This window comes from Rutilus rutilus, assembly GCF_951802725.1.
Source record: "Rutilus rutilus genome assembly, chromosome: 13".
Classification (NCBI taxonomy): domain Eukaryota; kingdom Metazoa; phylum Chordata; class Actinopteri; order Cypriniformes; family Leuciscidae; genus Rutilus; species Rutilus rutilus.
In genome coordinates this window covers 19,233,491-19,257,022 of record NC_140218.1, presented here as the reverse complement: position 1 = coordinate 19,257,022, position 23,532 = coordinate 19,233,491, and the positions used below count along the sequence as shown (strand labels likewise).

The 23,532-nt window shown below is 40.7% G+C and overlaps 1 protein-coding gene across 9 annotated transcripts in view; it reads right to left on the bottom strand.

Moving 5' to 3' along the window:
• Positions 1 to 23,532, bottom strand: part of hspg2 (heparan sulfate proteoglycan 2) — a 116,307-nt gene that overhangs the window by 17,600 nt on the left and 75,175 nt on the right. For 4 of the 9 annotated variants that reach the window (XM_084429068.1, XM_084429069.1, XM_084429065.1 and 1 more), the window contains exons 41-59: positions 22,929 to 23,093; positions 21,893 to 22,003; positions 20,557 to 20,657; positions 20,212 to 20,392; positions 17,293 to 17,352; positions 14,836 to 14,958; positions 13,682 to 13,834; positions 13,430 to 13,584; positions 13,216 to 13,293; positions 10,446 to 10,581; positions 10,213 to 10,364; positions 9,970 to 10,099; positions 8,213 to 8,356; positions 7,997 to 8,131; positions 7,632 to 7,813; positions 7,349 to 7,544; positions 7,066 to 7,245; positions 673 to 933; positions 392 to 554 (exon numbers count right to left, since the gene is read on the bottom strand). In XM_084429068.1, coding sequence (XP_084285194.1) covers positions 392 to 554; positions 673 to 933; positions 7,066 to 7,245; positions 7,349 to 7,544; positions 7,632 to 7,813; positions 7,997 to 8,131; positions 8,213 to 8,356; positions 9,970 to 10,099; positions 10,213 to 10,364; positions 10,446 to 10,581; positions 13,216 to 13,293; positions 13,430 to 13,584; positions 13,682 to 13,834; positions 14,836 to 14,958; positions 17,293 to 17,352; positions 20,212 to 20,392; positions 20,557 to 20,657; positions 21,893 to 22,003; positions 22,929 to 23,093 — 2,806 coding nt within the window. The remainder of the gene's footprint in view (positions 1 to 391; positions 555 to 672; positions 934 to 7,065; positions 7,246 to 7,348; positions 7,545 to 7,631; positions 7,814 to 7,996; positions 8,132 to 8,212; positions 8,357 to 9,969; positions 10,100 to 10,212; positions 10,365 to 10,445; positions 10,582 to 13,215; positions 13,294 to 13,429; positions 13,585 to 13,681; positions 13,835 to 14,835; positions 14,959 to 17,292; positions 17,353 to 20,211; positions 20,393 to 20,556; positions 20,658 to 21,892; positions 22,004 to 22,928; positions 23,094 to 23,532) is intronic. The other 5 variants (XM_084429071.1, XM_084429067.1, XM_084429066.1 and 2 more) reach the window with 3 other exon arrangements.

Below are 23,532 nucleotides of genomic sequence, written 5' to 3'. Positions count from 1 at the left end.
ACGTTCTGCCAGAACTCAATTCGTGTATGGCCCTTATCGGAAGCCAGTGATTACAGTTTATGAAAATATAAATATGGATATTTTTCTTACAAAAACTCATTGTTTCGCTTCAGAAGGCCTTTATTAACCCCCTGGAGCCGTGTGGAGCACTTTTATAATGGATGGATGTGCTTTTTGGGCTTCAAAATCTAGGGTACCGTTCATTCTCATTATAAAGCTTGGAAGAGACAATATCTCTGATAATTTATCTCTGATTGTGTTTGGCTGAAAGAAGAAAGTCATATACACCTAGGACAGTTTGAGGGTGAGTAAATTATGGGATCATTTTCCTTTTGGGGTGAACTAACCCTTTAAATGTTTGATAGTCCATGTTTATATCAGATAATGTCACCTGAGCACTCCATCTTTAATGTGATGATTTGGCGGAAGAACTCCACCCTCCTTCAGCCACTCCATCTCAATCTGAGCCCCTCCTTTAGCAGCACAGGTAAACTCCACAGCACTGCCCAGAGCCTTCACTTCCACCTGTGGGGACACTTTCACCGACAGGGGTGCTGCAGGACACAGGGGTCAGAGGTCAAGCTGAATGCCAGTGACAATTCATCTGATGATCACTTTGTGAGATTGAGAGAATGCATGATGTATGCATGATACTGAAATGACAACACTCACATCGGACAGAGACTTTGGCCAGCGCTTCACTTTTGCCAACTTTGTTGCTGGCCACACACTTGTATGTCCCAGCATCGTTCTCCTTGGCCAGGTTGATCTGGAGGTCTCCTCCTTGCAGCTGAGCAGTAGGAGGCAAGCTGCCGTTGACCTTAGTCCACTCATAACGCAGGGGTGGAGTGCCATGGGCCAGGCACTGCAGTCGGACTACTTCACCCACTCGCACTGACACGTCATCGGGCAAGGAAGTGGCATAGGGTGGGGCTGCTCCAACCAAAGAAATGTCAGTTAGAGGATGTTGGTTAATTACAGCTGGCTCATGTTAGAGAGCTTTACAAGAACAGGAAAACATGCTTCACACTTGTTTGAGGAATTTGGACAGCAGCTAAAATGAAAGAAAAGAAAAAAAAGGTTATGTATTCCAGTATAAATATCTAAACTAAAGCAAAATAAATCTAAATCTAAAAAAATTAGAGTAAAAGTACTGTACTTAAAAGTAAAAGTGTGTAAGATATTTTTATTAGTTTTTTTTTAGGATTTTAGTGTATTTCCCCAACTGGCATCAAGTTTAAATCTCACATGAGGTAAGGTTTATGCATAAAACATAAGTTTGCCCATTAAAAATGATAATAAATTAATTCCAAATATATTATCGTAAAAGTATTAATATCTTGAGAAAAGTTCAAATGATGTACAATTATGTGTGTTCATGTGTTTAGATTTGTTTTTCTGGCAAACAAGACCAAATATTGAATGAGAATATTATTTATTATTTATTATTATTTATTTATTATTAATATGTGCCACACAGCGATAGTGTTACAGGAGAGGCTTCCACTCCGCCTCCTCTAGGTCACCAGAGGGAGCTCTCACCAGAATATTGACTGTTGCTATTCGGACTACAAATCCCATAGGCCCTCATACCTGGGACTGATTACACACACACCTGCAGCTCATCTCACAAACACTATTTAAACACTCCACACACACACCACCGTTGCGAAGTCTTGATTTGCCGTGGTGATCATTTCTGAGCGTTTTCTACTGTGGATTATTTTCTGTGTTTGATCTTGGACTGTCTCTCGTTGTTTGATTCCTTGCCGCCTGCCTCGACCTTTGCCTGTCTTTTGGATTACGATTGTCAGCTACCTGCCCAGACCTCTTGCCTGTCCTTGTTCTGTGAATGTTTGCTGCCTGCCTCGACCTTGTTTGTACCTGTTTTCGACTCTGTTAATAAAGCTGCAGATGGATCCTCAATCCGATGACTCCTCATTACAGAAGACTTCGCCAACAAGCGATCCAGCAGCCATCACGCAATTGTCATCTGAACTATCAGCTCAAGCCCACCAACTCGCAGTACATCAGCAACAACTCGCTCATCTAACCTCTTTGACTGAAGAACTCGTTAAAGCACTACAAGGGCTACGTGTGACACCCGCAGAGGGCGCGGCGGCTCCGTCACCTCCTTCCACTGAAAGCATTCCCACTCCTTCCACCAGTGTGAACCCACGTCTTGCATTCCCCGGAAAATTTGAGGGAGACCCAGCGAAATGCAAAGGATTCCTGTTTCAATGCTCTCTGTTTGTAAACCAGCAACCTACCTTGTACCCAGCAGATTCGTGCAAGATATCTTTCGTTTGCTCATTGCTAACCGGAAGGGCTTTAGACTGGGCTACCGCAGTATGGAGAGATGACGGAACTGCTTTCCCTTCCTTCAATGTATTTCTTCAACGCTTCAGAGAAGTATTTGAACATCCGGTTGGAGGTAAAAGTGCTGGTGATCAGTTGCTCGCTCTAAGTCAAGGGAGAAGAACGGCGGCAGAATATGCATTGTCATTTCGCACTCTCGCGGCACAAACCAACTGGGGAGAAGATCCGTTAAAACTGCTGTTCAGAAAGGGGTTAAATCTGGAACTCCAAGCTGAATTAGCGTGCCGCGATGAGGGAAGATCACTTAATGAGTTTATTGAACTAACAATTCAAATTGACAATTTAATTCGCTCACGTCGTCCTGCTCGCAACCTGTTCACCGAGAGACAAGCCTCCCATCCAGAACCGATGCAGCTTGGTTACACTCATTTACCCCCTGAGGAACGGGAGCGGCGAATTCAACACCATCTGTGCTTGTACTGCGGCCAAGCCGGACATCTGAAGACATCATGCCCCATTCGGCCCAAGTCTTCTATCTCCAAAGCAGTGAGTGAAAGCGCACAGTTAAATTATTCCTCTTCATGTGTTAAAACCCCAGTGAAAATAACGGTTCAAGATAGAACTATTTCCACGTCTGCTTTGTTAGACTCAGGTGCTGCTGGCAACTTTATGTCACATGAATTTGCTCAACAACATAAACTCACTCTAACACGATGTAACCCCAGTCTGGCAGTGGAGGCACTAGATGGTCGTCCCATTGGAGAGGGGAGGATCACACACATCACTGAGGAGGTCCGTATGCAGGTTGGAGTTTTACACAGGGAGGCTATTCGATTTTATATAATTCATTCCCCTCACAATTCCATTATACTTGGTCTGCCATGGTTGCGTCAACACAATCCTCATATTTCCTGGAAGGAGGAACAAATCATCCAGTGGGATCCTGTCTGCCATGAACATTGTCTCACCCGCATTAATCCCTTGCCAATACACGAAATGGACGTTTACGAACAAACTCCTGTAATTCAGGGCTTGCCCACCGAATACTCCGATTTAAGTGAAGCATTCAGTAAAATTAAAGCATCACAATTGCCACCTCATCGTTCCAGTGACTGTGCCATTGATCTGTTACCCGGCACAACTCCCCCTAGGGGAAGAATATTTCCATTGTCACAACCTGAATCAGAATCCATGAAATCTTACATCAATGAAGAACTGGCTAAAGGCTTCATCAGACCCTCTACATCCCCAGCATCAGCTGGGTTCTTCTTCGTCAAGAAAAAAGATGGTGGTTTGAGACCTTGCATAGATTATCGTGGCCTTAACGACATCACCATTAAATTTCGATACCCTTTGCCGTTGGTTCCTACTGCACTCGAACAACTCCGTCAAGCTAGATACTTCACTAAACTCGACCTGCGCAGTGCATATAATCTGATCCGTATCAGAGAAGGTGACGAGTGGAAAACGGCTTTTTCAACATCCTCGGGGCACTACGAATATTTGGTTATGCCATTCGGCCTGGCAAATAGTCCTTCTGTGTTTCAGTCATTCATCAATGATGTCTTCCGTGACATGCTCGACAGATGGGTAATAGTGTACATTGATGATATCCTGATTTACTCCAATTCTCTCGAAGAACACATCCAGCATGTAAGATCAGTACTCCAACGCCTAATCCAGCATCAACTGTACGCCAAGGCCGAGAAATGCGAGTACCACCAAACGGCAACAACCTTCCTGGGATACATCATCAGTCGAGAGGGAGTAGCAATGGATGAGAACAAGGTAAAATCAGTGCTCGACTGGCCTCAACCACGCTCAGTGAAGGAGCTACAGAGATTTCTTGGATTTGCGAACTTCTATAGAAGATTCATAAGAGATTTCAGCACGATCGCTGCTCCACTAACCGCCATGACCAAACGCTCCACGTCACGCCTTTCCTGGTCACCTGATGCTCAGCAAGCATTCAAGGATCTCAAGACACGCTTCACCTCTGCGCCCATTCTCCATCATCCTGATCCAGATCTTCCATTTATCGTGGAGGTGGATGCCTCCAACACAGGCATAGGGGCCATACTCTCTCAACGCCATGGATCCCCAGCAAAGATGTTTCCATGCGCCTTCTTCTCCAGGAAATTATCCGCTGCAGAGAGAAACTATGATGTCGGCAATCGTGAACTCTTGGCCATGAAAGCCGCCCTAGAAGAATGGCGTCACTGGTTAGAGGGGGCACAGCATCCATTTACAGTAATCACTGATCACAAGAACCTGGAATATCTACGTTCAGCTAAACGACTAAATCCTCGTCAAGCAAGGTGGGCCATGTTTTTCACTCGCTTCAATTTCATTGTCACCTACAGACCTGGTTCCAAGAATACCAAAGCTGATGCACTGTCACGACAACTTGAAGACCCAGTTCATTATAACCCTGACGAGAACATTATCCCCGAAACACTGCTCGTTGCTCCAGTTCAGTGGGACATCATGACGGAGATTAACCAATACAACACCCAAAATCCTCCACCATCAAACTGCCCACACAATCTCACCTTTGTGCCCGAACAACTGAGGGAGAGACTCCTTCAGCAGGTCCACTCGACTCCCAGCTCAGGGCATCCTGGAATCACAGCAACTCACCATCTCCTCACTAACCGATTTTGGTGGCCCACAATGTCTACAGACACCACAACCTTTGTAAAGAACTGTACCATATGTAACACATCCAAAAGCCCTCGACAATTACCCGCTGGTCTACTTCAACCCCTGCCAATTCCTCAGCGTCCCTGGTCCCACATCGCCATTGATTTTGTGACCGACCTCCCCAATTCCCAGGGCAACACCACCATTCTGACAGTTATTGACCGTTTCTCCAAAGCATGTCGTCTCATTCCTTTGTCTAAACTTCCCACTGCTTTTGAAACAGCCGAGGTCCTATGCAACTACGTCTTCCGCTTCTATGGATTACCTGAGGACATTGTGTCAGACAGAGGTCCACAGTTTACCTCCAGAGTATGGTCGGCTTTCTTTAAACAGCTCAACGTGAACATCAGTCTCACCTCTGGTTATCATCCGCAGTCCAACGGGCAAACTGAACGATTAAATCAAGAACTCACCCGTTTTCTCAGGTCATATTGCCAACACAACCAATCTGATTGGAGTAGATACTTAATGTGGGCAGAATACGCACAAAATTCACTGCAGAAACCTGCCACTGGGATGACCCCCTTCAAGTGCATCTTGGGCTACCAACCACCCTTGTTTCCTTGGTCCGGTGAACCGTCCGATCTACCATCTGTCACTGACTGGCTTCAGCATAGCGAGGAAGTCTGGAACCGAGCACACACTCATCTCTTTCATGCAGTACACAGACAAGAACAACAGGCCAATCGTCACCGCCGTCCAGGTCCAGAGTACACTCCAGGGCAGTGGGTTTGGCTTTCCACAAGGGACCTCCGCCTTAGACACCCATGCAGAAAACTCAGTCCTAGGTATGTGGGTCCTTTCAAAATTCTTAGACAAATTACTCCAGTTTCATTTCGTTTAGAGTTACCTGCTAACTATCGTATCTCTCCCACATTTCATGTTTCGCTGCTTAAACCCGCTGGTGTTCCGGGAGGAGAGTCGGAGAGTGGAGCCGAAGGTCAGGCCCCCCCGCCTATCCTGGTTGAAGGCGAGGAGGCGTACCAAGTTCATGAGTTACTCGACTCCAGGCGCCGGGGCGCTATGCTACAATACCTGGTGGATTGGGAGGGGTACGGTCCGGAAGAGCGATCCTGGGTCAACATGGATGACATCCTCGACCCTACCCTCACAGAGGAGTTCCATAGGATGCACCCGGAGAAACCGGCCCCTCGACCACGTGGAAGACCCCGGCGTCGTCTGCCTCCTCGCGTCAGGAGCCGCTCGCAGGGGGGGGGCTCTGTTACAGGAGAGGCTTCCACTCCGCCTCCTCTAGGTCACCAGAGGGAGCTCTCACCAGAATATTGACTGTTGCTATTCGGACTACAAATCCCATAGGCCCTCATACCTGGGACTGATTACACACACACCTGCAGCTCTTCTCACAAACACTATTTAAACACTCCACACACACACCACCGTTGCGAAGTCTTGATTTGCCGTGGTGATCATTTCTGAGCGTTTTCTACTGTGGATTATTTTCTGTGTTTGATCTTGGACTGTCTCTCGTTGTTTGATTCCTTGCCGCCTGCCTCGACCTTTGCCTGTCTTTTGGATTACGATTGTCAGCTACCTGCCCAGACCTCTTGCCTGTCCTTGTTCTGTGAATGTTTGCTGCCTGCCTCGACCTTGTTTGTACCTGTTTTCGACTCTGTGTTAATAAAGCTGCAGATGGATCCTCAATCCGATGACTCCTCATTACAGATAGGTGCCCTGTTTTTTGGCCTGGGCATTGGTAATGATCATGACAGAATTGTTGGTACTAATCTTTACGTTATCTTCAGGACAAACAAACAAACAAAAAAAGTGATGATAAATATCTAAATGTTTGACATGGTCTCCAAATTTGTTGCATGCATTCAATATTGATTTTCAATATTTATTCTCTTAAGTCTAAATACAGTATACGATTTTGCTTCAAGTACATGTATTTGGTTTGAGGTATATTTTTACTTGAAAACAAAGCATAATATTATTTTGAAGTGTAAAATAATAATCTTTGTATATGTGCATCAGGTGAACAAGGAATACAAATGATCATCTCTATAAATGAATAAAGCTCACTGTCGACTTCCAGCATGATGGTGACTTCACTGGTGCCCATGTGGTTAGTGGCATTGCAGACATATTGACCAGAGTCCTGACGGCCCACATTAGGTAAGACCAGGCTGTTGTCGACTATCTTGTGTCTCCACGGCAGAGAAGACCGTTCTTTAGACCATGTGATTGTAGGCTTTGGGAATCCTTTAGGTAAGATGCAAGAGCTTTAAGGCACACTCTTTAATTTAGATGTATTTATGGGTTTTAACCATCATAACTGTCAAATGCTGCCTACGGTTGCACCTACCATGGGCATCACAATGAAGTGTGGCAGTTGACCCTTCTACCACAACTGTCAAAGGCTCACGGACGCTGGCACGGGGAACAGTTGGCACCCGAGCCCCTCCTTCTACAAACACCTCTACACGAGTCTCAGTCGTGCCCTGGTTATTCTGTGCTGTGCACACATATGTGCCACTGTCTTCTGGCCGTGCAACTAAGACCTGAACATAGAATGAAACTCTCTGATTAACATACAGAGGCAAATGATTCTGTAAACAACAACGGCTTGACTACAAACAGCCCATAACCTGCATGACAGCACTGGTATCGGCAGGCACAGGGCTGCTCAGCATCGTCCTGCGGTTGTTGTCCAATCTGTGCCATCTCACAGAGGGTCTTGGCTCTCCGCCGGCCTGGCATTCGAGATTGATGGGATCGCCGACCCTGACTCGCACCGGTCCTGCAGGGGTCACTACAGCCTTAGGAGATTCTAAGAATGAAATCACACAAAAGTATAAGAGAATGGAGCAACAAAAGTATCTGAACAGAAATATTCAGAAAATGGTGCACACCAAATGAAATGGCAATAATGCTCGTTTCCAAACTGGTTTTCCAAAAAAAGTGCCCCTCCTACCATCTTTTCTTTTGAAAATTGCTTTAAATGTTGCTATACCTCTCACAATGAGCGACACAATGCTGTGAGTCATTCCGAACAAGTTGCTGGCCACACAGCGATAGGTGCCCTGGTTTTTGGCCTGGGCATTGGTTATGGTCATGACAGAATTGTCGGGACCAAGCTTCACGTTATCTAATGAACAAAAAAAACTCATTAATATTCAGGTATCACCTTTTAATTACACTGACATAACAGTGAATTGCAGCAGTGTACCTGAAAGAGGCTGGTTGTTGGTGGGTTTCCACTCCAAGCGCACCGGCTGGGCTCCGCTGTGAACCCGACACCTGAAGCTCGCCGACTCGCCCTGCTTCACTGCTGCGCTATGTGGCTCAATGGAGATAATGGGGCTCTGGAGGCCTACTCCAAAATCACACCACAAAAAACAGTGAGCACATATTGCACACAATATGGGGGGGGGGCTGCCTGTTGTACGTTGTGCAGTCTTCTGGGGCCGTATTCACAAAGAATTTTAAGGCTAAAAGTAGCTCCTAACTGGCGAATCTAGGAGCAACTCCTAAAAATAATGGGCGTGTCATTCGTAACTTTAGGACTCCTAATTTTTTTGACTAAGAGTAATTCACGAAGCATTTTAGCCCTAAAAGTAGCACCTAAGCCTGGGACAGCTTAAAAGAAGGCGAGAGGATTCCTAACTCACTAAGACCTATTCACAAACCGCTTTTTGTGGCATTTCACGTTGCGATGTTTTGAAATGCGTACGCGGCGGCTACAGGAGCTTCCAATCGCGAGGGAACAATTTTGCATTGTAGTAGGCATAACTAGGGATGCAATAACCCCACCAACAACAAGCAAAACTAGGCTACTCATTGCATGTAAACTAACTGTAACGCAATTAGCACACAATTGAACACAATTCATTGTGAATCAAATTAAAATGTTCTTCTTTTTGCAAACGTAGGCAGAGGCATATAGTGACAGATTAATTCAATAATGTTGCAAAGATATTGCATCAATCCATATGTTTCATTAGGCTACTAGGCTATTTGTTTTGCCTTACTCTTTATTCATTTAGGCTATTTATTCAGTTATTCATCATCTTCCGTCCTTCGCACTACTTGTGTAGCGCACGCATTCTCAGACCTGTCACTCATCATCGTAGGGGAGGTGTTTGGAATCATTCCCGCGTTACAATCATCAGCCAATCAAGGTGGTCACTTCAGTCAAGCTCGTGCATGAGTAATGACGTCATCCATAGCAACGAAGACTCACTCTTAGTTTAGGAGTTGTCATTTTTCTTTATTAAGAGTAGGTCTGAAAGGCGTTGTGAATAACTTTTAAGAGTAAACTCCTAGCTAAAATCTTTTAGGGCGATTTAGGAGTACTCCTAGTGGTAAGATAAAATGCTTTGTGAATACGGCCCCTGATTTGTATAGTTATGCTTTTAGTGCTTCAGTAGTGACATCTTCCTGTCATATTAGTTCTGCATTCACTGTTGAATGTGTAGCATTTGATGAACACAAATCAGCCTTAAAAAATACAGAATGTAAAGAAAGCACTCCCAACAATAACTATATCAATATACATACAGTAGCTGTATAATCTAAAACAGGCAACGGCCAATTACTTATAATTATTTCTCTCTGATTGTGTATTGTGTTATGATATCTTATGCATTATATCAGATAATTATAAATTTGATGTTGATTTGGTTTTATAAGTAGCAGTTATAATGGTTCAGAATGTGAAACAATTTGACTTAATTGATTTGGCATAACATTCCCTCATAAATGTAAAAAAATTATTTCTGACAGTCACTGGGACACATTAAGAGAAGAATAGGCTTGAAAAATAAGTTATCTTTTGACACAATTCACGGAAAACCAAAATACGAGGATAGGCGAGTCAAGGCGACACATTATGGAATAGCCTCTGCCTAAATAACAGCGTTTGATTAATGCAGTTCTTGATGGACATTGACACACTCCTGTTTGTCATCAATGAAGAGGACTTACGGGAGGAGCTGGAGGTCACAGACACAGAGACAGAAGCCTGGCGAGGGGATGGGCCGGTCTCCACCTGACAGATATATTCACCACTGTCATCTGCAGAGGCCTGCAGGATCCGCAGCTGAGTCCCCAACACCTTGCAAGCACACGTATGGTTCATATATTAAGCACGTGGCTCAGAAATCTAATGACGCAGATACTTATGAGATCACGTAAATCAAATATGCTTCATAATGGACGGAGATAAACCTGATGATTAGATGACAGCAGTCCACCTGCCCTTTTCCATTTGACAGATGCAGGAGAGGTTCCTGGAACGATGCAGTTGAGATCTAGAGTCTCTCCCTCTATTACTGAAGCAATAGAGGGTTGGATGGTGACTCCAGAGGGGATGATTTCACCTGATCAATGCGAGAGGACAATATTAAAATTATATCCTATAAAAAACGTTAGTGTAAAATTAGTTTGATGCTTTGCCTCACCTCTTTTAACAAAGACCTCAATATAAGCTTCTGAGGAACCAACAGTGTTGGTTCCAACACAGAGATATGTGCCTGCATCAGATGACCTGATATTGGGTACGACGAGAGTGCCGATGTCAGTGCGCTCCATACGGGCCTGAGGAGGATATGCATATACGGATATTTCAGGACCATTTTAGAAATTATTACTGCAATGCACTTTTTTTTCAGTGCAAAGTTGCTTTGAAATAATGTACATTGTAAAAAGTGCTAAAAATAAAACATTGGGAAGATTTATTATGTGAACATCAACAAAGTGTGTTTGTTCAAACATCAAAATCAACAACAGAAGACAAGTTTTGTACTCATTACTTACCTTGCTTTGGTAAGACTCACATAACACTAAATAATACAGTTTAAATACATTCATATATTTCCTGAAAATACACTTTAAAAAAATAGTTTTATTGTTTAGCATTTTAGTAATTTACATGATTTTTGTTATGAGGCTATCACCGTGTCCAGACCAAGACTAGCGGCAAACTGAACGCGGGAAAAAATGAAAAAAAGGCATGACGAGACACAATCACTCACAAAAGTAGCCAATCAGAACAGTTCTCTCATGTTCTCGCACTCGCAATGCGCTGCAGCTGACAACAGCAAAACACAAACTTCAGTGATAATTCACTATTCAATATTTTTCGTGGAATTGTTTTATTTTTAACAATTAGTTTTACCATTTACAGTGTATAATATCCGATTCTAAACTTCCACAATCAGTCTCACATCTTCCATGTTTGATGATTAATTAAAGTGACCATGAAATCAATTCTTTCTTTTTTTTCATGGAATATTGCAGTATTTATTAAAATTTAAATGATTTATATGTGCTCGTCATTACTTTTCTTAAAATGCATGTGCCCTCGTAATCTTTAATCAAAATAGTTTCCCCTCCCTCTTCTCTGATGATGTGTTTTTCGGCACGAGGGTGGGACAAGCTCACATGAGACCACAGCAAACCACAATGATCAAAACAATTCCCAATGGACAAAATCAAGTCCCGCCCTACATTTTTTCTCGTTCAAAAAGCAGTTTAACTTGGATATACTGTCATGCTGCGTCCAATTCGCATACTATCCATCCTAAATAGTATTAGTGTGTCCCAAATCGTAGTATTTTGAAATGAGCATTCCAAATATCCTCAGATTGGTCTACTTTTTCCAGTTGGAGAGAACTATTTGTATCCAATGAGGTTCCACTGTGGGCAGGGCTACCCGGCACGACACCACAGAAACGTCAAACGCCTGGAAAAATGTAATGTAAATTGGTTGAAGCTTGGCGCATCTGGTTAAGGCACGGTGTAATTTTTCACGCCTCATAACATTGTTATTAATTATGGGTGTTACATTTATGGTGCTACAGGTCTATATGAGCAGATGATTAAACTGCCATTACCTGTAATTGATTAATGGCGTTGGTGAGGCTGATTATTTCACAAAACGAGACACATAGTAACAGTGGACAGTTAAAGCAGCTAGCGGCTACACAACATCTACATACTTATCCAGAACAGCAACATATTAACACTTTCTCAGTTTTATAAGGATTTATCCACCTTATTTTTAATGTAAGAGCGGGTGTGAAACATTTCGGCTGTCATCCGCTTCCAGCTGTACAAAAAAAACGGTCCGTTATACTGTATAAAGAGCTCGAAAGATGAAAACTTGTGCTAGATACACAGAACCAGAAGATTGGGCTCTTATTCTTCTAGTTATCTCAGAAGTCTTGCATATTCACAGAAAATAGCTTACATTAGCATTGCAAAATAACGGTGGATAGATGATTCAGATTCATGAATGTATATATGTGTATAACTAATGGCAAAGAAACTCTAAAACTCTAAGTTACATCTGTAAACTACACAACTGTATTCAGAGGGGAGGGGGTGATGTTTTATATCCAGGAGCAAAGCCGCTTAACTCTGATCTAGTGAAGCGTGGCAGCAGTAGAGCTGGGATGGGGCAGGCTTGGTTGAATGAGTGTCTGAAACCATTCACAAATTTTCAAAGCGGCCCATTTGCTAGAGCACACAGAATTTCTGCATGGCCGCACGGAAGACCTGAACACACCCTGGGAAAAGCTGACACAATGCAGCAATGCTCTTAGGCAGAACAAACCAGACCACAAAGACACAAGGTACGCAAGACACCAAAGCCCCCCAGCGGCATTGGACAGGTCATCCATGTCTCATATCTCGAATAACCCAAATCTAACGGTGCAAAAGCATGTACAGTGAGGTTCAAAGGAATGGGTCCGATTGAGATATTGCTTCTGTTTGGCTTTTTATTAAGCAATTTTTCCAATTTAAATACATTTTTATCAGGATAACGATTTGAGTGAAAAGTTGAATTGTAAAATTTAAATGAATTTCACTCTTTGGTTTGTCCTGTCTTTGCTTTAATGACAGGACCACTTGTTTTCATTTTACATCACAATGTGTTATTTCCAGGTTCAGACTTTGAATTTTGAATCAATGTCGACTTTTGTACCACACTGCACATGCTGTACGCCTCGAGAACTATAACCAGCACATTCAGTTAACTGTGCATACTAAGATCTGTTTGTACTAACAGAAGCAATCTGTAATGATTATTTCTTTGCTAAAAATCTAATGGATGTCACATGAATAAATAAATGATCATGCAGTTAGTTCACAGATTTTGGTGAGGGTGAGTGAAGCGAGACAGGTGGGATGGGACGCGTGAGACAGACATCAGACAGATGGACAGACCTGTAGCTCCTCAATACGTCTCTGTAACACATCGAGACTGTTGCTTTTAAACTGATGGAAACCGTGAGAAGGAATTGCCTGAACAAACACCAAGACACGGGATGAAACAGAAAGAAAAACTCAAAGGAAGGAAAAAACAAGGCAACATGTCACAACCCTAAAAATCGTAATTGAGTAATAGGATAAATGACAACAGGAGGAATCTGTTTCTCACCTGTGGCGGCAGTGAACCACCTCTCTTCTTCCATGTGAGGGCAGGGGTGGGATTGCCAACGGCCCTGCAGTACAACCGTAAAGTCTCACCCTCGTGAATTTCCACCCGCGGAGGGCTCACTTGAACGTTTGGCAGACCTTGAGGTTGACTTGTACCTGAAACATCAGTTAAAAAGTAGAGAAGAACTCACTCACCATATTCAGGAACTTGTTACACTATAAATCTTGAAATATTCCTGTGTAGGACATGTACTTTGAACACGGAGAACTCCTCGGGCTGTGTGCTCGCCATGCGTGTTCAGGGCCTTGCAGATGTACTCGCCCTCATCCGAGCGATCCACAGACGGGATGGTCAGCAGCCCGTTACGAACGACGGCTTTTGAGCTGATTTGTTTCCCGGAACCTCCTGAAAAAAAAAAAAAAAAAAAAAAAAAAAAACAACATATTATAAGACAGATTTCCAAGGAATCATTTGAAGGAATAGTTGATGTGATGCGTGTATGACACACCATCAACAAACTATTTTAAATAAGGACATATTCTTAATCAACATCCTTGCTGGACAACATTCTAAATGATCAATCTGATTTTAGGGATTAGGGAAAGAAAAGGCTTTTTCTTTTAGGCTTCTTCTCAAAACATTCAGTCTCCTTGTGAAAAAGAAGTGTGCTTAATTGCATTGACTGTGCACTTAGTATTTAACGGGTTTTTTTCATTAAATTCCAGATCATTTAATGAAATAAAAGGCCACTTAAGTGTACTGAAAGAGAGTACACTGTCATGGCTATGTTTCTTAACACTTTGGTAGACTTAAAAAGCACAATTTCTAATAATGTCCAAATAAAAGGTGAAATCATGTGTTTATCATGCTTTTAAGTACACTTATTTTGATGTGTTGACTAATAAACTAAAAGCACATGTAAGTACCTGATTATAATTTTAACTGTTGTGTTAGTAAATATGATTAAAGTTAATGTTTAATTTGCAACTTCATCATAATGTGCAATTACAAATATATTTAAACAAAAGTTTCCATATAAATTATAAAGGATATTTAATTTACCATAAATGCTTGTCAGCACATTCAGCAGTATCATTTACAAACAAAAGATGTACATGAGTGGGTCAAAATCACTTGTAAGTTTAACTAAACCATTTTCATTTAATTGCAAATTACATGCAATTAAGTGTCCAGAAATATTGTATTAATTTCACACTTAAGTATAAAAAGTGTTTTAATTACACAAGTTATCTTTGTAAAAGTTGATTTCTTTTTCACTTCTTTGGGGTTTTCCAGGAATGTTGTTTCAGGACCAACATAAGATGTCAAACATGTCCTACTTGACATAACCATGGTGACCACGTATTAATATATGCATTCGTTTTCTCAAAAGAAGATTGGCTCACCTATCCATTCCACAGCAGGGGTGGGGTTGCCGGTCACTGAGCAGCGGAACTCTACCCGCTGGCCCTGTTGGACTGTCAGCACAGGTGGATTGACTGTGGCCACCGGCTGGGACCCTTCATTAGCTACAGTGAGGTAGAAACCAGTTAATTACGGACAGGAGTAGGGCACTCCAAACTGGAGTACCGTTCATTACCCATTCAGAACAGACCTCACCCTCTCTCAATGACGGAAGTGGTCAAGAACATTTTCAGTGGAATAAATTCGAAATGGTCTAAACGGTTTGGAATGTCATGCTAATCTTTTTTAAATCTTGCTTTATGGTCTTTATTATGAGTACTAAAATACAAAAAAGGCAAATGGGTGAAATGCGAGAAAAGAGTTTACATAATTTACAGTAAGAAAGGTCTGTTTGTGAGAGCGTTCATGAAGTGACAGCGTATGCAGCATGTGTCTGGCTGCCAGAGCTGATGGTCAAGTCATGTCTCGTGGCAGCCAGCTTGAGGAGATGAGAAGCGGCAGACAGGGCTTGGCAGGGCGAGGCCCTCACTGCTGTCTGTGCCAACTTGGTTGGATGCCAAGCCCTCGATCTACATGGATTCCAGGGCAACAGAGCAAAAGAAAGCTTTCTTTCACCAACTAGGGCGGACTACTGGTCTGTGTAAGCTCTGTGTTAAGCTCCGGTCTGCTTCTCAGTGACTGAACAGTGCTCATTTAGCTGTCCTGGCATTTAGAGCGTTGGTTTTTTCCATGATGGGCTCCTGGATGGAGTTCCTATTTTGGTCCATAACTCAAAAAACTACTTTTAATCCTATGCATTTTGAGATCTACGTACTCACCCATCTATACTGTTTGTCTACACATCTATCCACCCACCAACCAACCATCTAGCTGGCTGTCTGTCTACTGCATCCATCTACCCAACCATCTAACAGTCTACACATTTACCCATCCATCTATCTACCCAGCCATCTGTCTTCTCATCTATGTATTGACCCAACCACATAGCGGTCTACCTACCCATCTACTCCAATATCTATCCACCTATCTACAGTTATCCATCTACCCACCGAACTATTAGTTTGTCTACCTAACCATTTACAGTACTTTCCTATCTACCAACCCAGCCATCTATTTTTCAACATCAATCTGGACCATCTATCCACCTACTTTATCCATACATCTAGCTGTCTTCCCACCTATCTATCAATTTACTCATCTATCTACCCACCCACCTCTCAGTCTATTTGTCCACCCAAACATTTAGCTGTCTATCCACCTATCTGCTCATGTATCTACCAACCCATCTCTCGGTCTACACATCTAGCCATCTACTTATCTACCCACTCATCTCATTTAGCTATCTTCGCTCCCAACTATATCAGTAACTGTATTTGTCTTTACAAACCCCCATCTATTTATCCTTCTACACAGCCATCTACTCATATCTACCTACCTGTAACCCCTCTACCTAGTTTCTATCTACCCCTCAACTATCAACCATTTCTCTACCAATCCATCTATCCACCCATGTGCTCATATATCCTGTCTACCACATCCATCTATTGATCTACACAGCCATCTACTCATCTATCTACAATATCCACCTACCTGTACCCCCTCTATCTCCCGTTTCTATCTACCCCTCAACTATAAACCATTTCTCTACCAATCCATCCATCCACCCATGTGCTCATATATCCCGTTTACCATATCCATCTATTTATCTACCCACCTTCTCTCTTTTAAAGAGTGTATATACAATTGTATAAATTGCTCTTAACACAAGATTGAGAGAGCCAAGGTCAGTGCACTGGAAATGTATGCATGGCTGATGATAATTATGAATGAGTCACAGTATGACCTTTGAAGAACAATGGATGTTGTTTGGTATCCTATATACCTCAACATAGTCTTGCATATCAAAAGGATGATACTGGGCTGATGAAATGTGTTGGGAACCCCTCTCTGTTAGGTAACAAGTGTGATGTTTGGTCACATACAACATGCATTTTGGAGAACAACCTAACCAATCTGATACTGAACTGGTCTTGAGTACCAAGACATCTCCGTGTTAGACTTTAATTACTAATAAAATAAGAATCATACAAGACACTTCAGCAACAGAGAGAAGTCCCCATTTGTGCAAGCATGCAGCTTCCCTGTTTCAATGGACCCATATGGGCCATGAAAGCTTAGCCAGATCAAGTAATGCTCATGTGTACAACTCAACAAACCTGTATATGGGGAAAATGTGTTCATGAACAGGATTAATATTTCAAATAACATAAAAAATTGGTGGTTACAAAGCTATTTTTGTGACATATTAGCACTGTGCTTGTAGTTTGTAGGTTGTACCAGGGCACTACTTGATATGGTAAAAGCATGCAGGTCGAGATTGCATGCGTAAAAAAAACGGGTCCCTCCAGGCCTGGAGGGAGAGAACCATGTGGACTTACGCTTTCTATGTCCTTCAAACATCTCATAGGCTGTGAAAAACATCTGTGACTGAGAAGCCTCTGTGAATGATGGACAGGTAGATACTGTCAAGTGAGACTCCAGAAGGTTTTGTGAGAGTGGCGCACTGGTGACCCCAAGCATTTCAATGTGATTTAAAGCATATGCCACTCAACTCAAAAACTTCTCAGAAGCTGCAGAACTTTTGTTTGTTCTGTGCTAAAATAACACTTTTATTGTGTTGCACTGGTGCCTTGAAATTATACTTTAATTACTTTGATGGGTGGGGACTAAATTATTCTCACCTAGATAGGTGTCTCTCTTGTCTCTTTCGACAAGCTTACATATTAAATTTCCATGGAAATAAAACAAGTTTTAACAGGCAGCTTTACCAATGTCTCTCAAAATGCCTGAGGTTGATATCATTCATGCTAATTACACCAGTATTTATCCAATCTAAAAACATTTCAAAACAGAAAAAAAATTGTGTCTCAGATATGATACTCATAATAATTTTACCTTTTATATCAGGACTTTTGACTGATATATTCAGTACATAAAGCTTATTTGTACAAGGAAGCTTCTCATTGGCTTTTTAGTAATGCAAATTAAGTTCTTCCCAAATACACCATTATGCTCCAGTATCATAGATTTACAGAACCTGTTACAGTATGTGAGATTACAGTCAATGGTGGAAAAGTTGATTAATAATTGCTGTAAAATGCCAAGCAATGGTTCGCCCCATTAAGAATCAATGAGGGCACTGAGTTTTCCTATTGAAAAATCAACGCACATTTAGAAGACATTTTAAACTGAGTGTAAGGTAAGCACTCTCTGTATAATTAAAAGAGTAGTGGAGGAAACAGCACTCAGACAAAATCAAAGCATGCAGGTTAGTATTAGAACACATCACATGTAAAAGCTTTACCTCGGCATAAACACTTATATAAATATATATATATATATATTTAAATACAGCTTGTGATTGATAGAAGCCTGCCTTAGGATTTTAGTTTCAGTTTTATTCCATAAAGCAATTGTGTTTTACCTGTTATTCTTTTAATATGTTCACCATTTAAAGAATAATTTGTACATACATTTCACAGTTTAGACAAATAAAATACAATGGAATCATAATGTAAAAAATAAAATAAAATAAATCATCTTTTCTCAAGATGCAGCACCATTTCAAAAATGTACAAAATTAAATATTGCTTTAAGGAAATAACTGATATTCACCTATATGCCTAATTAAAAAGAAATAAAGAACAAGTTATAAAGCACCATTCTAGTGTACAGCATAGATAATGAATAAGAACAAAAACAATACAAAAACACAAAAGCATGAAACAAATGTATGAAGTCTGTTATTTCATACACATACAACCTTAAAGTCAGCATAAACATCCTTTCAGCCATATCACTCGCTGTGTTTGTAAATGTAAGCCGTTATTTTATTTTACAGTAGTTTGTCAAACAAGTCCAAATAAATATGTTCTAAACAATATCACTGTTGGCAACATTTGGAAGTCATTATCTATGAAATGTCTTTATTTAATACTACTACTAAATATAACTGAAGAGTTTAGAACAGTACAAAACCTGTCTGAAGCAACTTGAAATGGAAAATATGACACTCATGGATAAAGTCAACATTCAAACTACAGCACTATTAATAGCACCATTTTCAAATACAAATTTGAAAAACATTTCCATTACAAAATAGAGATGGAATCACATCTTGGAGTCGGGAACGGGATTGCACTTGCAGTCCTTTTGGCAGACGGGTCCCAGTTTCTACAATTACAACACCTCCCTACCTCATAAACCACTATCCCCAAAAGACCACCTCAGGAGGGAAATGACAGTTAACATGCTCGGAAATTAAGACAAAAATCCCCCGCTAGTGAGAAGACTGACACAGAACCACCACCATGACAACACCCAATTACACCAGCAGCTGATTTCACTGACCACTACGCATGAACAAGATGCATATGAGACTGGAGGTTAGAAAAATAATTGGCCTTATTCATTAAACACAAGAAGAATGAATTTCTGTGCAAATTGTACATAAATCCACTTTAATGTATTTTAGTGTTCAATTCAATGTGACTATTTGTGTAAAATATTTGACCAAAAAAGATTTTACACAGAAAGTTGTTCTTATGTTTCATGAATAATAGCAACGTACAAATTAGCATTTCTATCTAAATCATTTTAACGTAAAATGTAGCACTGAATTTAATTCAACAATTTACATTTAAATAGATCAATGAACAATTCACACAACATTTGTTGTGCTCATGTTTTATTGTACAATAGCACAATATTATAAATTGAAAAAATGTATATCTCAAACGTTTAATATGACTAAACTTGCCGTCAGTCTTCAGGGGAGTCACTACAGGTGATCTGTTTGATTTAATATGTGAGTCACATAACAAAAAAAAAGAATTATGGGAATTTATGAGTTGTCCTAATTAAAAAAAGAATATAGAAGAATAAGAAAAATAAATAATTTCAGGTGCTGGATTAGTCTTGATTTACAGTGTTTTCTTTGAGTACAAAATTTTATATATATCTGAGTTTTGCTTTTCTTAACCATTCACAAGCTGTATCATTTTGTCTGGCGTAAAGATTTTACATTGGCCATACGAAAAGCCATTATGTAAGTGGAAAGAAACAAACAGAAAACTCAGCAAGTAAATCAAAAAGCACGATTTTTGATTAACGTAATAATTTAAACACAAAAAGAAGGGTTAGCCATGCTGTTGTCCATAAGACAAAGCAGAATTTGGCACAGACAACACAATGGACAAAACAATAGGGCAAAGAGGTAAGCAAAGAGACATGCAGCTTGAGAAAGACTGAAAAACTAGAAGGCAGGGAGGTTTAGAGGATGATGTGCCATCACAAACCTGGGACATAGAGGAGAGCTGTGCCCTCATCCATGCCAAACATATTGGAACCTGTGCAAACATAGTTGCCTGCGTCCTCAGGCTGCACGTTCTGAATGGTCAGGATTCCATTGAAATCCATGGCTCGGTTAGGAAGCTTGACTTTGCCTTTGCGGGTCCAAACCAGGGTGTACGCTGGCAGCTATGAGAGAAGCACATGTCCGCAAATATTTTCACTTACAGTCATTCATACTTACAGCCAAATATTGCTCTCTCTCTCTCTCTCTCTCTCTGTCCATCTGTTTTAGAAGTCAGGAAGGGTGAGGTTATGTTTGTAATGGATGTGTGTGCAGAAGACATTCATACCTTGCTTTTGGCTGTGCAGATGAAGCTCACTGTAGAGCCCACCGTCACACTCTGTGCTTTGGGCTCCTCGATAAAGACTTCAATAGGTTTGGATGGTAAGGCTGGTGAGGGAAAAGGGGTTTGACGATCAAGAGATAAGATTGTTTTTTTTCTCTCTTTTTACCAATGGTGACCACAAAAAGCCCAAAATAAAAAATATTTATAAATTAAAAATTTTGATTGGCTAAAACTATGGAGCCACAAACAGAGCCTAAAATTAACACTCGGCAAGTGCCAAATGTGCGTAAAAATCAGCGTTGGCGAGTATATGAAACCGTGTCAATCGCTTGTTGGCCGGTAACCTTTTTATGAATTCTAACAATGCAAAACTGTGAGAACATGAACATGGACAAATGTGAATGACAGTTGGCGGGCCAGTGCTGTATCGTCACGAAAATTTAAGCCTTGCCAATTTAAATATTCAATTTCCGTGCACAAACATCCGAAGCGCAAGCCTAGAAATCTGCTTCTCAGTGTGAGAAATACTGAACTGAACTCTCTTTCATGTCTTCTTGTGCTTGAACAGACATACTGAAACTAAATTATGTCAAAATCTTGGCAAGTATCCTTAGTCAGTTATGTCTTAAGGTAAACAGTTGAGAAATAAAACGCGTGTAACAGTATACTGGATCAGTGCAATAGCTCCTAACAGCAGTCTAATATTCCTGATTCTGTCTATTTTTAATGTTAATCAAACAACAAAAGACAAAGAACAAATCACTCATTGGTCTTGACTGAGTAACTTTTGTAAATAAATTAATTTATGCTTCATTGCTGGTAAAAATATTGGTTGCACTTTATTTTACAGTATGTGCACTTACGTGTACTTAACTAAGAAAGTACTGTAACTATAAGGTAACTACATGGGTTAAGGATAGGTTTAGGGGTAGGATCAGGGTTAGTAAATCCAGTTATTGTAATAACTATAATATGTACATAGTATGTACATGGGGAACAGGACTGTAAAATAAAGTGCTACCAAAATATGTATTATTTTGAATACAAAACATAAAAAAAAATTCTTAAGTTACCGGCCATTGTTAGGTCTTAAAAAGTTCGTTTTATGCCCCGATTACAAATTATTCATACATACCTGGCAACTCACATTATCACAATTTACAAAAATGTTCTTGGACAATCACAACTTGATTTTTGTTGAAATCTAAAAGCATCTTGAGGGAAAAAACCCAATTTCAAAATGTACTTTGTGCCGTCATGAGTTAAAAAACTGTAGAGTGAAAGACTTGAATAACTGGCATAGAGTTGTGTTTTATGGTGAACAAAAAAAACAACTAACTTGTAACAACAATCTCAGCTTTGCTCGTATTGGAGCTGCGCTGGTCTCGGCAGGTGCAGATGTAAACGGCAGCGTCACTGGGCTGAACACTGGGGAAATGCAGCTCCTCTCCTGCAGGGTGGAATGAAAAGGATTCCCATGATTATAAACTCGTACTGTCAGTTGTGTTACATACACTTCAATTCATATATTTAGGGTCGGTAAGATTTTTTTTAAAAAATTGGAAAGAAATTAATTATTTTATTCAGCAAGGAAGTATTCAATTGATCAATAGTAACAGTAAAGATTTTAACATTGTTACAAAAAAATTGTATTTCAAATAAATGCTGTTCTTTTGAACTTTTCGAAATGTTTATTGTGTAGCAGATCAGCATATTAGAATGATTTCTGAAGGATCATGTGACACCGAAGACTTTGAAAAATTCAGCTTTGCCATCACAGGAATAAATTACATTTTAAAATATATTAAAATAGAACACAGTTATTTTAAATATAATATTTCATAATATTACTGTTTTTTCTCCTGTATGTTTGATCATATAAATGCAGCATTAGTAAGCAAAATATTTTTTTCAAAAACAATCTTTCCAACCCCAAACTTTCAAATGGCAACGCAAGCCTAAAAACACGGAAGTATTCATTAATAAATTATTTTCACTATATTTATTTTGCAATGTCCTCCATCTTGGATCTGTTTTTCCACTGAGATGGGTTGCAATTATGGTATTTCCTTATCCACCAAGGATATATGCAATATGAAACAGAGCATTTGATCTTGTAGTTGGTGCTTGGTTTCTCTAGGGCAGTGTTTCTCAACCCTGGAGGACCCCCAACACAGCACATTATGAAAGTCTCCTGTTTCTGACACACTCATTTTACTTCCTGGAGTTTCTTCTAATGAGCCAACAAGTTGAATCAGGGGTCCTTCAGGAGCAGGGTTGAGAAACACTGCTCTAGGTTACTCATTTGTGACGTCTGGGGATATATACTGATATACTAATGATCTGGGATCTGCTTCTAGGAATCCGGGCAGTACCTTGTCTGCGTCTCTCTGCTGTGCTGGAGATTGGGCGTGCATCCTCACGGGACCAGTAGAAATAGTGTGGTGGATATCCAGACACCTGGCACCTGAGAGTGACTTGGGCTCCCTGTGCCACCTGAACCCTTTCTGGATACACCTTCACCACCAGAGATGCAGCAGCTGATAACAGACAAACACGTTTTTACTGGAATCTGTCCAACAGAAATGCGGTTTCACAAATGCAGTGCGTCAACTGTTTGTGTAGAGACCCCATGAAATCAATCACGAGTGTTGTTATTTATGTGTTGACGTATTGCCAATTAAAACAGGAAGTTGGGGAAGAAAGGGCTCATGCCTTTGCTTTAATTGCCAATTAGCCACAATTTGCTAAGAGGGATATTTTATATGCATTTATATGCATATTTGCTCAAATTTAAAGTACACTGGCATATAGATGACCTCAAACACCATCAATGGCTAAACAAACACTATCAATGCCAAAATGAATCTGCAGAGGTCGGGTGGTACAACGATCACATAATACAAGTTGGAGTAGTCCGAAAATTCGGAGTTTAGAAGTTTACGAACTCATAAATACGAAATTACAAATTCTTCGAGG